The sequence below is a fragment of the Nylanderia fulva genome, unplaced genomic scaffold, assembly GCF_048542155.1.
Source record: "Nylanderia fulva isolate GAGA-0341 unplaced genomic scaffold, ASM4854215v1 Scaffold9, whole genome shotgun sequence".
Lineage (NCBI taxonomy): Eukaryota > Metazoa > Arthropoda > Insecta > Hymenoptera > Formicidae > Nylanderia > Nylanderia fulva.
Genome location: NW_028191026.1, coordinates 1,396,059 through 1,409,015, shown reverse-complemented (window position 1 = coordinate 1,409,015; position 12,957 = coordinate 1,396,059). Strand labels below are relative to the sequence as shown.

The following is a 12,957-nucleotide window of genomic DNA, read 5'->3' as shown; positions in this document are numbered from 1 at the left end:
GACAACGGTCATTATGAAACACAATTATTTAATACAACAGTTGCATAAAATAAAAAAAGAAAAAAATAAGAAAAATTAAGAAAAAAAAATAATTCTTAAAAATAAATAAATATTTAAATGTAGAATAATATCAATAATATGTTTAGGACTTAAGTCAAAAGTAAATCAACAAAAAGGAATGGAAGACTAACAAACTTTGAAAGATTTAAGTGATCTTCAGCAAAATAAACACTGAGCAAAGTTTGAATGTAGATTCTATATTCTATTCTAGAACACGTGAACAGAAGCTGCGCTGCTCGTTGATTTTCCATGATATTTACCTGAACTTGACTGGTGGACCTTTCCGTATTTCCGCTATGCGTCTCGTTCACGTGCCCCGTCAGAGCTTCACGAGTAGGATACCTTGTTAAACATTGAATGCACGCATGATACTTGTCTCCATGGTTGCTGATCATATGCTGGAATAGCATTTCCAAGGTATCGGCGCACTTCTCCGAACAATATTGGCAATTCTGAGAAGGTTTGCGCGAGTTTCTTTCCGATCTTCTACCACCGAGTTGGTGCACTCTTTCCGTGTGTCGCTGTCGTAGAGATATAGAGGAGAACTTCCTATCGCAGTAGAGACAAAGGAGTCTAACTGGTGGACTGGTGCTGGACGATGATTTCGACTTTTGCGTCGACGGAGCATTCAAAGGCGATCCTGAAGAGAGTCGCGAGGCCATCGATTCGCTAGTCTGACAATTTTGAAGCACGGACGCGACCTTGTCCAAAGGTAAACTGCAGTGCAAGCTCTTCGTGGTTGATTCCTGAACTTTCAAATTCGAATCTTTGATGTCCTCTACCTTCGATTCAGCCGTGTCGCTAACTTCTTTTATTTTCTCGCATTCTTCGACTCTCTGTTGGCTTTTCTGATTATCAATCGTTAAATGAACATCATTTAACAACTCATCCAGTAATTCTGTGCAGATCGCTCGCACCTCCATGTTTTCCGAGATGACGTGTTCATCACGTCGGTCTTCTCCTCTACCGTCGTCGACGTTTGCTCTCTCTTCAACTTGATGCTCGCTTAACCTGTCCATTATGATTGTGCCCAGTGTTCGATTTTCCTTTTTCTCTCTCGAAATGTCTCGGTCATTCTCGAGCGACTCTTCCTTTTCGATGTCTAGATGTTCTTCCTCCGTTCTCGAAGATAGTTCCTTTGAATCCTGATTAAGTTTAACTTCCGAAACTTCTATACTCTCTTCCATCGCTCCCTTTGTATTCGAACAGTCTGCCATCTTAGAAGATTCGGCATTTCCGATCTTTGAGGAATCCTCCAAACACGGCACCGCGGCAGCCTCGATATCACCTTCGTTCGAAGACTCGGACTTCGTACCTGTCGGATTCTCGTCGTCGTCAGCGTCTTTTCTGCGTCTCTCCGGTTCCTTCGTATTTTCTACGCTCTTTCCCTTGTCCTCCTCCTCATTGTCCTTGATCACACCATTCAACACCGTCATCACGTATTTCTCGAGCGTCTCTAGATTTCTCTCGACGCTGTTGCGATCGTCTTCCTCTTTCCTCGCTGACTCCGCGTTTCCCTTAGCAGTTCCGTCCGGCACCTTCTTACGCAGGTTGTTAATGACATTACTCAGTCTCGATCGTTTGTCCTGGGCGGTCTGCGCCGATTTGTAAGCGTGACCGTATCGCTCCTGCTGTTGCTGCTGACGATCGCCGTTGCTACCTGTCGCGTTGGCAGAATGGTTGACGGCCAGATCCTCTAGGCTCTGCATCGACGCCACCATTCTGTCGGAAGACGACGTCGCGTCGGATATCGAATCAGAGATGGTGGCCAACTTGGCTGTGTGATAAGCCTCGATCGTGTCGTCGTTCGGTGTCTCGCTACCAGCTACGGCCGCCTCTAAAAGGGATTCTCATTGTAATCGTCGCTATTCATGCAAAATATCTTGTTTCAAGAGAAAACATATGTCAAATATTTTATGTCGACTAAATCGTGAAAAATTTGCGGAACCAGACAAGGGATTTCCGATTTGTTACAGCTTTGTGGGGAGTCTTTGAGAGAAATATAGCTTTATTTTTAGATAAAAAAAAAAATAAATTTTATTTTTATTTTTAGAATACAAAAGTAATTGTTCGAGTACGGACGGAACAAATCGTCGCCATCAAAAAGCAATCAAAATGCGATATATATGGCTATTTATTTATTTAAAGCTGACCAGGTGTCATGGACTTTCGTATATATAAATTCGTCACGATGAATGCTGTTTAACTGTTAAGTTTAACTCTCTCCATTCTTTTGCACTGATAAATTTGGACTGAATCAATTTTTCATTAATCATTATTTCTTTTCAAATTAGTATATATAATTTTAGAAGAAAAAGAATTTAAAGAGATAACTGTTATCTTCATATATAGTATATCTAAATAAGTGCGAGAAATTTTAGGAGATGATTCTTTGTCGAAAATTAAAGGGTGGGGTTCTTATATCTCCCTGAGGAATTAAACTTTGCTAAAGAGGGAGGTAAAAATTAAGTTTTTAATTTTTTTCTCTTTCAGACAAATTAAAAAAATTAAACGAAAAATATCCACCAAGTTAAGCCATCTAAATTTTTCGCACTTATTTAGATACACCCTGTATATAAAGTTAATTTAGATTTATCACGCCGAGGTAATTTTCGTTTTAATTCTTTCTCTTCTAAAATTAAAATCACAGTTCTGAAAAAATGACAAAAAGTTAAACTGCAATCAGCATAGATTGAAAATCTTTGTTTTACAAAAGAATGCTTCATATTGTTGAATATTCTGCTTTTATTTTCTTTGTCTCAATCTTGTTGATGTTATTGCCTCATTCTCCGCGTAAATCCTTTGGTTCTTCGCCATTTTGTCGAGAATGGAAAAATACAAATACCGTTTCAGAGAGAAAATGAGAAAGAAAGAAAGAGAGCGCTCTTCGACTATATCTCTGCCGACACTTTTTTATCCGGAAGTCGGGGAGAAGGGAGGCTGCGAGAATCGATAACCGTCCCTCTGCCATGTTGAAAGGGGTTACTGCTGTACGAATAGCGTGTGCTCCAAGGGGGAGAAAAAGAGAGATGGATGCGTGTATACACACACACACATACATACACATACACAAATACAAATACCTACATGTACCATAGCCCCTGACAACAGCCCCGAGGTGGTAAAAACCGGCCGGCTTAGTTGATACCTCTGCGACAATCTCTTCGACTATCCGGTTCGTTTTACGAAAGGCGTCGACAACAATGATAATTAATGGTTTGTCTATCGAGGCTTATTAACTTATATAAAATGAATATACGCTCCGTTATATAGGTATATATATATATGTATATATACGGTATCCCCACCCACATAATATCGATTAATTTCCCATCTACCTCTTTTGAATTTTCCTCCTACTTCTACATGGTTTCGTGACACAGTAGAGTGGGACCTTATCATTGTTCAAATTGGGAGCGAATCGATTAGGAAAGATTCCGTGGAATGTAAGGAATTTTCGAAAGCAACCATATCAATAAAGAAATATATTTTTTAACTAAACAATGTTTATTTTTTCATGTCAAAGGAATACTTTCTTCTTTTATCATATTTAATCTCGAGTGAGTAATTTTCACTGTTGTCTCATCAAGTATATACATGCATATATATGGTAAGTAATCAAGCAATAATAAAGTCATTTACTTGATATTAAAACACAGCGGGACGTTGTGTAATTTCATTACCTTCATAACGTAAAAGCTCATAAATAAAATAAAATATACAGAAGCCTATATTATATTGTAATCAACATTAGAAAGAAAATTAATTCTCAAGTGGAAGTATACTATAATTCGGCATTTCCATTTGCTCGTATTTCTCTCGGAATAAAAATTTCTCAATCTTCTCGTAATACTTTTAATGGCAAATTATGTTATAGAAAATTTTGCGAAAGATGAAAATTATATCCAGAAATTATTAATTTCTCTTTCTCTCTCTCATAGAAATTTTCTTCTCTTGAAAATAATCCTAAGAGTAATTTTCTAAGAGAAATAATCTCGGAAGAATTTTCTGAGAAATTTCTTCCTCGCGAGAAACTCCTTTCGGGAAAATTTCGCGAAATATTTTTCCTCTCAAGAGTGCTAGAGTCATTTTCTCTACATCAAATTTCTAATAAGATTAAGTAAAAGACGCAGTATTCTAACGCAGACAAATATAGACGATTACAAAAATGACTGCCAAGACGAAGATTTAAAAGATTCAACGTGAGAATTAAATCGGATTAAATCCATGGATTTATAAGACCCTTTTGAAGGAAACTTTTTGCGGAGTTACATAGAAAAAAATGTCTTACGAGAACTCTGACTTCGCCCAGAAATTTCACCCATCACAGAGATCCCTCTTTCGTCTCTAATCTATAGAAAGGGGTCGATGCAGCTATCGCTCGCGGCGTTTATCAGCGTGATTTACCGACGCCGTTGCAGTTGCATCCGAGAGCAAGTTCGATAATTGCTCAGCCGTCGTCGTCGCCACGGCGATTATGATCTCGACCAGCGTGACTACTTTCAAAATCCCGTGTGCGTTATGTTTGTATACAGCTCGAACTACCGCGGGTCTCCGCGCGCGGATGACGGATATATGCGTTGCGCAATGCAACGGAGCGCAATCGCGAAGCGAGAATATACGCGTACGCATGGAGGGACACCGATCACGGCCATCGCATCGAGGTACACGGACGCCGTTATTACGTGTACGCCGTGATGGTGATGCGATGTGTACGAGGCGTGATATAAGGAATAATCAGCGAAATTAAGAGCTTTTTTCCGCACAGCGTACGTGTCGGTTTAATCAGCGAAACGAGACGAAAGATGTCGCGAGCCGAAGCTTCGAATTCAATTATTTTCAGGAACAAATATGACAATATGTTATATATATATCGCAGTCAATACGTATATAATTGTTGAAAAAAAAAAAAGAGAATTTTCTTAGAATTTATCCTGAAAATCATGGTAATCGTGTGAAGAATTTTATGAGTTTCTCTGATTAATATTTAGCACGATAAAAATATTAATATCTATCGTAATATATTAATCAGAGAAACTCTTATAAAATTCTTCCAATGCCGTATTGTCCCACGATTTTCAAGATAAATTCTAACAATAAGAGAAGATTCTGTTTGCGTGTAAGATTTTATATATAGATATGAGATGTACTCGATGTTTTTATTAAAACAAGAATTATTTAAAAAGACCTGTGATGCATGTTGATTCGTTCACGTTTCTGAGACACGCACTTTGCAAATGAGAAATTACCTCTTGAATATACATCCTTCGCAAGATGCAAACATCGCTATTACATCGGGATCTTGAAAACAATCGTTACGCCATCATAATCCGGTCGTATTCAGGTTTATAGTCGTGTGTACAAAAAGGGACCAACAATTGAATTGTGAATTTTATGTGGGATAAAGTTCGCGGAATTGTCTATGTATGTTTGTGTATGATATCCCTTTTCGTCTTATCAAGTTTGTTGATTTCTTTTTCGAACAAAACAAATCTCTGAATTTGCTCGGTATATTCTCTGTTTTCCAAAAGAAAAATGATTCTGAATTATTAGAGCGTGTTTTCTTCGTATCGTACCTTCTAGTGTGCAACTTTTTTTCGATAAACGTATAATGACGATATTATTGATTCTTAGTAAGAATTTTGCAGCTTATTGTATGTATAAAAGATTGTGTATGAATATTTCATTTCGCATAAATATATTTCCTCAAGTAAATTATTAATATTGCCGTGCGTATTAATTTTTAACGGTAAAATATCTGACAAACTTAAATGAATTTTTCTTTTATCTAGAATTTACATAAAGATAAACGTGCAACAGGTTTCGTTAATTTTATTCGTGTGTTAAATATTTTTCCGATCGTTCAGGTGGTTTCACAAAAATATTCAGGGAAAAAAAATCTGCTAAAAAATAGCACAAAAAAAGTGAAATCGACGAAATATGATAGCGAAGATATGCGACACTTTGTGTCTCTAAAAGAATTATGATACTGACGTGGCACTAATCCCTAAATTGATGACAAGAGATATCTTTTGTACCTGTTTTCTTGTTAGAAAGCGCAGGTTCTTTTTCTTACAATTTTACAAAAAATAAACCGGACAAAATTACACAATGCGTGTTATTTTAAGATTTTGTATATAATTATATAAATTTCTTTTTAATATTAAAGTATACAGACTCACCTCTGCTTGGTGCCGGTGGAGCCCTTTTCGGGGTGTCGTCGGCAGAGGGTGTCCTTTCCCTCATCCTTACCCTTGGGATCTCTTAGCACCATTATTTAATTCTGAAACAAATAAGAAAACAAACGAATGAATTAATAATATTGAAAGAAATATTATTATTTCTTGGTAATATTTTGTGTTCTAATTAAATCTCATTGCACAAAATAATAATAGCACGTTTATGTAATTTTGGAAAATAAGAGAAAAAGACATCAATTAATTGAGATTTATATTTCACAAGTGTAATAGTGTATATAAAAAAATAAGATGCATGATAAGGATCTGTAAGACTTCAAGTCTCTCCATTTTTATCATTTAATTAATATTTTCTCTCACTTTTGCTTCCGGTGTGCTATTATACACATAATGAGTAATAAAAATGATGTTTATTTTCATCTTTTCTTTGTTTACTCATAAACCAGTTATAAATAAGATACGAAGCAAAAAGTGGCTCGATGACCCAGTGGCGTTCTTGATTATCGCGCAGTCTTGCAAAAATTAGTCTGCATTTTAATGATTTTAAAAAAATGGTAGTCTCGATACGTTCGCTTCACTAGTCATACGGAAGTTTCATAGTTATACGAACGTGAGAACAGAGATTCGGCGAGGGTCAAGAAGAAAGAAGGCGGAGAAAAAGAGAAGAAAAAAAACGAGAAGAGGGCAGGGAGAAAGGTGTTTGCCTTCACCGAGGATCGAGAGTCGATTTTCGAGACGACGCATCTCGGCTCTGCCAGTGTCAAGAGAAAATCTTTTCAAAGAATATAAATAGAAAAAAAATGCAAAAGGAAAATAGAACAAAGATTTCTCGCTGCATATTATCAAACATATATTCTTCTGAGAATAATGTGCAAAAAATAAATGAATGGTGCAGAAAATAAATGAATGGAAATCCTACAAAATAGGATTTAAAGAATGCAGGACAAAAGAGTAAAACGATACAAAATTAGTTTTACCAAGAATATATGAAAATTGATGAACAATAAATAGATAGTAGAATAAACAAATAGATCGGCGGAAGAAATCAATGTAAAATACGAATAAATATACAAATGTCGGAGAGTTAATATATATTCATTGAATAAAAAAAAAAAAAAATTAATTAAATCTAAAAAATTCCATACTTTCTCATACAACTATCAACTATTGAATTCCTATTTAAGCTCTTCCTATTAAAGCTGTTATTCTTACAACTTTTACAATTTCAAAGTTTCACAGACTTCTAAATTAAAGAAGCCCTTTGAAAAATCGCATTACGCAACATAGCATATATGTATAGAGAAAACACGAGATCGCAACTCAAAAGTGAACTCGACAGAAAGGAAATAATGATGACACGCGATATATTTTGCGTTCACCGCGAAAGTCTGACAATAAGAATGATTCGTGCATAAATGGCGATTAAACGATCAAAATTAAGCAAAAGGTGAGATGTGAAAAAGAGTGGGAAGTGCGAGAGAAAGAGAGAGAGAGAGAATCGGCCATCGGGGAGAACCGCCCCGTGATCTGGGTGGAACTTAAAATATCGAGCGTCACGCACATCGACGCTGGCGCCGGAAACACGGAAAACGCGGCGTCGCGACGTCGAGAAACCTGGAAATAGAACTTGGACGCTACGCTACGAGGAAAGGGAGAAAAAGCACCGGTTGTCACCTCCGTTGAAATTTCCCGCAGGAATCGCTGGAATTTTCAACAGGTAAAAAATTGGAAATTCCGAGCTGCGCCGCGATCTTTTGTTTAATAATTGCTCGGAAAATCCCTCGTAAAAAATGACCGGACTGGGTATAGAGGGGCATTGAAGGATCACTTGTCAATTTCGAGTGCATCGCATCAATCATTACGCTACAAGGATAATTATACTAGTGTCCTTGTTGATGCGCGAGACTTAACGAGGGATATCGTGGACGAGGATGACAAATATTGATTTCAGCTTGGATCGCGCTGACTAATTAATCGATTTTCTCGAGATATCGATATTTCGTTGATATAAATATTGATGTATGTGACGAGAATCGAAATACTTTGTTATTAACGCAAAAAGATGACGCCAGCAAAAGGATTATAGTAATGCTTTCAGCAAGAATACAGCTAGCTGTAAATCGATACTTTCTATTTCATTGATACCTTTTACATATTTCCATAAATATTCACTTATTAATATTTTGATAAATCGAGAAAATGACTATCAAGATTAGATTTAAGACAGTTCATGCATGCTGCGATTTAATTTAGTTTTTATTAGAGAGAAAGTTATTATATGTATTCATATAATCTTCTGTACACCCAAGTGATTATAATTTGGTGATAATTAACCCTTAATTGTAATGATTTATGAGAACGATAATAAAATATGTTAAATAAAATATAATAAGAGAAAGAAAAAGAAATCAAATTTTTTATCTTTCTCTTTTATCACCTTTGTTAAGTTTGAATCGGCTTTAAAGTCACAATATACACACTTATAAGTCCAGAAAAATATTTTTCACCTTATTACTAGTCAATTAGTTGAATATTTGTAAGCTTAATCGACGTACAAACTTTTTTGCTTTCACTAGGAATGTTGATAATCGCATTTCAGAATAAAAAAGTTAATAAAAATTCATTTTACGACCTTATCTTTTTAATTTTCCTTTCGTTTCACTTTTAGAAAATCCAACGTTAGTACTCTATATAATATAGCTTTTATTGTTGTATGTTTTTATTGCTGAAAAATACATAACCAGATTTATGATATTCTGTATCATATTAATGTAATATTTACGACAATATCTCTATAATTACCGAGAAATATCAATAATTAAATGTCTCGCCGATTATGATAACGACAAATTAATGTAATTTTATACACATTTCATATAAATTTTTTTTTAAAAATCACATTAATTTGCTATCAATTGTCGATATTAAAAGCAATGTTTTTACATTATTAAGATAATGAGCAATGAGAAAATAAAATGAAGATTATTATGTTTATATGTAATAATACTTGCCATAAAATTATCATTAAAGAATAACAATTGGTACATAATGTATTTTTTCTATGTATATTTAGCATCTAGAATTTAAAGTAATCGCGATTGCGTTCAAATTCTATTTTTGACTGATATTTCTTTTCCATTAAAAGTATTAAGTAAATTTTTCCAGTTTATATTAAACTACGAAACGATCATGCGACTTATCGATATTATTCGAGGAAAAAGGAGCTGCTGAGAAAATATTGACATCCTAAAGATAAAATTATCTCGGTATTAATTTTGTCGAATTATCAATACGAGCAGGACTCGTATTTAAGTAATCACAGATTATGAATTCGTCGTTATCTTCGATGATAACAATGTTATCGAAATATGTATTAATTTATTTTCGATTATGGCACAAAGTGTATACTTTTTCGTTGCAGTATATAAAGTTGCTATTTTCAGATTAACAAAGACAAACGCGAAAGAACAAATTGGCCATCAGAAATTTCATTTTTTAAATATATTTGCATCATAATGTATGTACACAGAGATATGGTAAATAATAATTTCTTCTAGTATATATATGATAATATATAATAATATTAATTTATTATATTAATACATTTTGCGTGAATAATTTCACATAGATAGGTCAAACTCATTATCGGGCTTTGTTGTTCCAATTACGATGATTAATTTTATAAGGGATTTTATATACATATATTTGTACAATCTTAAAATATCTTTTTCATTTTTCTGTTTTTCTTTTTTTCCTTTAAATCGGGATTTTGAAAAATATTGACGATCGAGTACTCAATTAAAATTTTACGTGAGAATTAATGTATTAATAAATTATAATTATTCAAGTTATGTAATGTATACGATCATTTTTCACGCTTCAATCTTTTCTGCAAAAACTATATATATATAAGAACCTTATAATATTTTTCTTTTACTTATTGTTAGTGAAATTTGTAAACGCGCGTTTTTCATAGAATGTAATAAATCTCGGCGAAACTGAAATGTTATTTTGAAAAGTTTGAAACAACTATAACTTTTTCTCGCACATTTCTTATGAGTTTTTCCGCTTCTTTTCAACTACCTATACCTACAAAGTGCTTCGCCCGCGACTCTGGCGATCGATCGATCGAATATTTCCATGGTAATGTAAATGTAATCCAAACGTGTATAATTAATACTGTTTATTCTGCGTTATAGAGCTCGTACTTGTTGATATGTCTATTTTACCTATATCCCGTTCTTTAACTCTCTATCATGAATCTGTCAATTGCTATTATATGACATGAACATAGTCTATTCTGAAAAGGGAAATTTTCTGTGAACAGTCTGTTTATATCCAACAATAATAATCGGCATGCTCAATTTGAGAGGTAAGTGTATATATGATATATTTAACAGATTTATTATTCTAAACAGTGCATACATTTTTTCTTCGCAAGGAGGTAAAAATATTACCGTTTTGCATCCAAGATAATATATAAATTAAAAGAAATACATATAGTATCTGCACACGTAAGATAACCACAGCGATATAGTAAGAAGATGACAATGGCACCGCGACAATTTACATGTAACTACCGCAATTGTTATTGAAAAATCACCATTTGCAATTACAAATTCGCCGAGTGACGTCAATACGAGAACTCACGCGCGGGAGAAGTAATAGAGTAAAGTTTGATAGAAAATTAAGAATTAATCAAAAATTAATAAAAAATTAAGAATAAAAATGAAGAATTAATGAAAAATGATATCTCGATAGAGAATGATGAAGAATTCCAATTGATCGTCCTTTAAAAAAAATAAATATTTTACGAAACGTAACTCTATCTTTACGCCCATATTTGCACTCTTGCATTCTTTCGCATTTCGTTTGCACTTGAAAGGCTAAAATATTACGTAATCCGCGTGCTTGTGCCCTCTTCGGACAACTCGATCCTAGTTTAGATCGAGAGTTCGGTGAAATGCGGAGTCGCAGGCTAAAGCGAGATCGCCTCAGTCGTTAGCCTCGCTAACAAAACGGTGAAACGGTCTCGCAAACATCGCCTCGTGTGCCTCCGCAACGCGGCGAGTCCAGTTGACCTACTTGCAGCGACGACGTCGACGTCGACGTCGCCGGCATCGGTGCTCGCCGTCGTCGTGCCGACGCCTCTCTCGCTAAAGAGAGAAAGAGAGATCCGATCCCGCGAGTCGTTTTCTAAGCTCTCGCACTTCAATTTCTTAACGTCATCCTGACGTCACATCGCGGACCGCGTCACATGCCGACGACTTTCATAATACGTATACACTGTAAAAAAAAATGTAAAATTACATAAATAATAATTGTAAAATTGCACGATAAATAAAATAATGAAAATGTATACACTTTTATTATTTATCGTGTAATTTCACACTTATTTTTATGTAATATATATTACATATTTTTTTACAGTGCGTACAAACACGGAATTTTTTCTTCGAATTTACCCTAAAAATCATGGTAATAATATTGAATATTTTTTATTGTAGGAAATAATAATCAGAGAAATTTTTATAAAATTCTTCCAATACCATATTGTACTCGCACTATTACAATGAGAGATTTTCGGGATAAATTCTAAAAGAGAAAATTCTCCCTGTGTATGTATGTATCTTGTTGTCAGATGTGTGGATGCATGTTTCGAAAAGCCTCTGCTGCTTAAAATCGATATCGTTAGCCTCGCGTTTATTTATTTATTTATTTTTGGTCGTATTCATGAAATTTCGAAACCAATTCGTATCGCAACCTCGAAATAAGTTTTATGGATTTTAGCGGGAAAAATATTATAATTCGCGATCGATAAAATTTCTTCACTGGCTTTTTTTTAAAGGTGAATGTGCGTAACTGTTTCGAGAATTTTTTCGTTTATTAATTTGCGATTTTAATACATTTTATATCTCATTCTTTAGAATTTCCACGGATAGTTTTATTTTTTAATGGATAATCGTTATTATGATAATTGTGTGTATTTTATAAGACGTTGTCTTCCTTTCCATTTTTGACATAAAACGTAGTTATCCTAAGTCGTGCTCTTGCATGACATGAGAATCGTATTCAATGTTAGTATAAGATTCACTTTAACAGACATCTTGGAGTAAAATGAGACATGTATATTCATGATTATCTTGGTGCACGATATAACTTTGATTTTTTTTTTCTTTACAGCTAATCGTAAAAAAATATTATTACTACGATATTTTAGAACAAATCTAGATTATATGTATATATTAAAATCCTTTAGAAATATAATTCATTCTTTTCAATGTCTTTTCCCCTCTTCTTCTCAAAGCGAAAATATTATTTATACGTTCTCAAAGTGAGAAATATTACGTACATAAATATTATATACACGTTACCGTAATTCGGTTTCGTGGAAGACTCAAACGCAATAAAGTTCCGCGTAAAAAAATAAAAATAAAAAAAAAAACCGTGAAAGAAGAGAGATATCGGGCTCCGCGAATTTGATGCTGGTGTGAAACCTATTTTTCTCTTTTTCTGATGAGAGACTGAGAAGCACTGCTCGGCCGGCAAGATTGGTCACCGTCCCTCGTAATGTCGTGTATATAACGTGTAAAACGTGTATGTGAATTCACAAAGCGAGTGTGTCCTGATTCGCTTTTTAACCCTTCACGATCTTGCGTCGACATAGAAAAAAAACTCCATAATGCAACGCGAGATATGG

At 34.4% G+C, this 12,957-nt stretch overlaps 1 protein-coding gene across 3 annotated transcripts in view; it reads right to left on the bottom strand.

The window, feature by feature from the left end:
• LOC114946586 (uncharacterized) overlaps positions 1 to 12,957 on the bottom strand; it is a 38,594-nt gene that overhangs the window by 21,402 nt on the left and 4,235 nt on the right. For all 3 annotated transcript variants that reach the window (XM_029323151.2, XM_029323152.2, XM_029323153.2), the window contains exons 3-4: positions 6,243 to 6,343; positions 321 to 1,897 (exon numbers count right to left, since the gene is read on the bottom strand). In XM_029323151.2, the coding sequence (XP_029178984.2) occupies positions 321 to 1,897; positions 6,243 to 6,306 (1,641 nt within the window). In that variant the 5' untranslated portion in view covers positions 6,307 to 6,343. The remainder of the gene's footprint in view (positions 1 to 320; positions 1,898 to 6,242; positions 6,344 to 12,957) is intronic.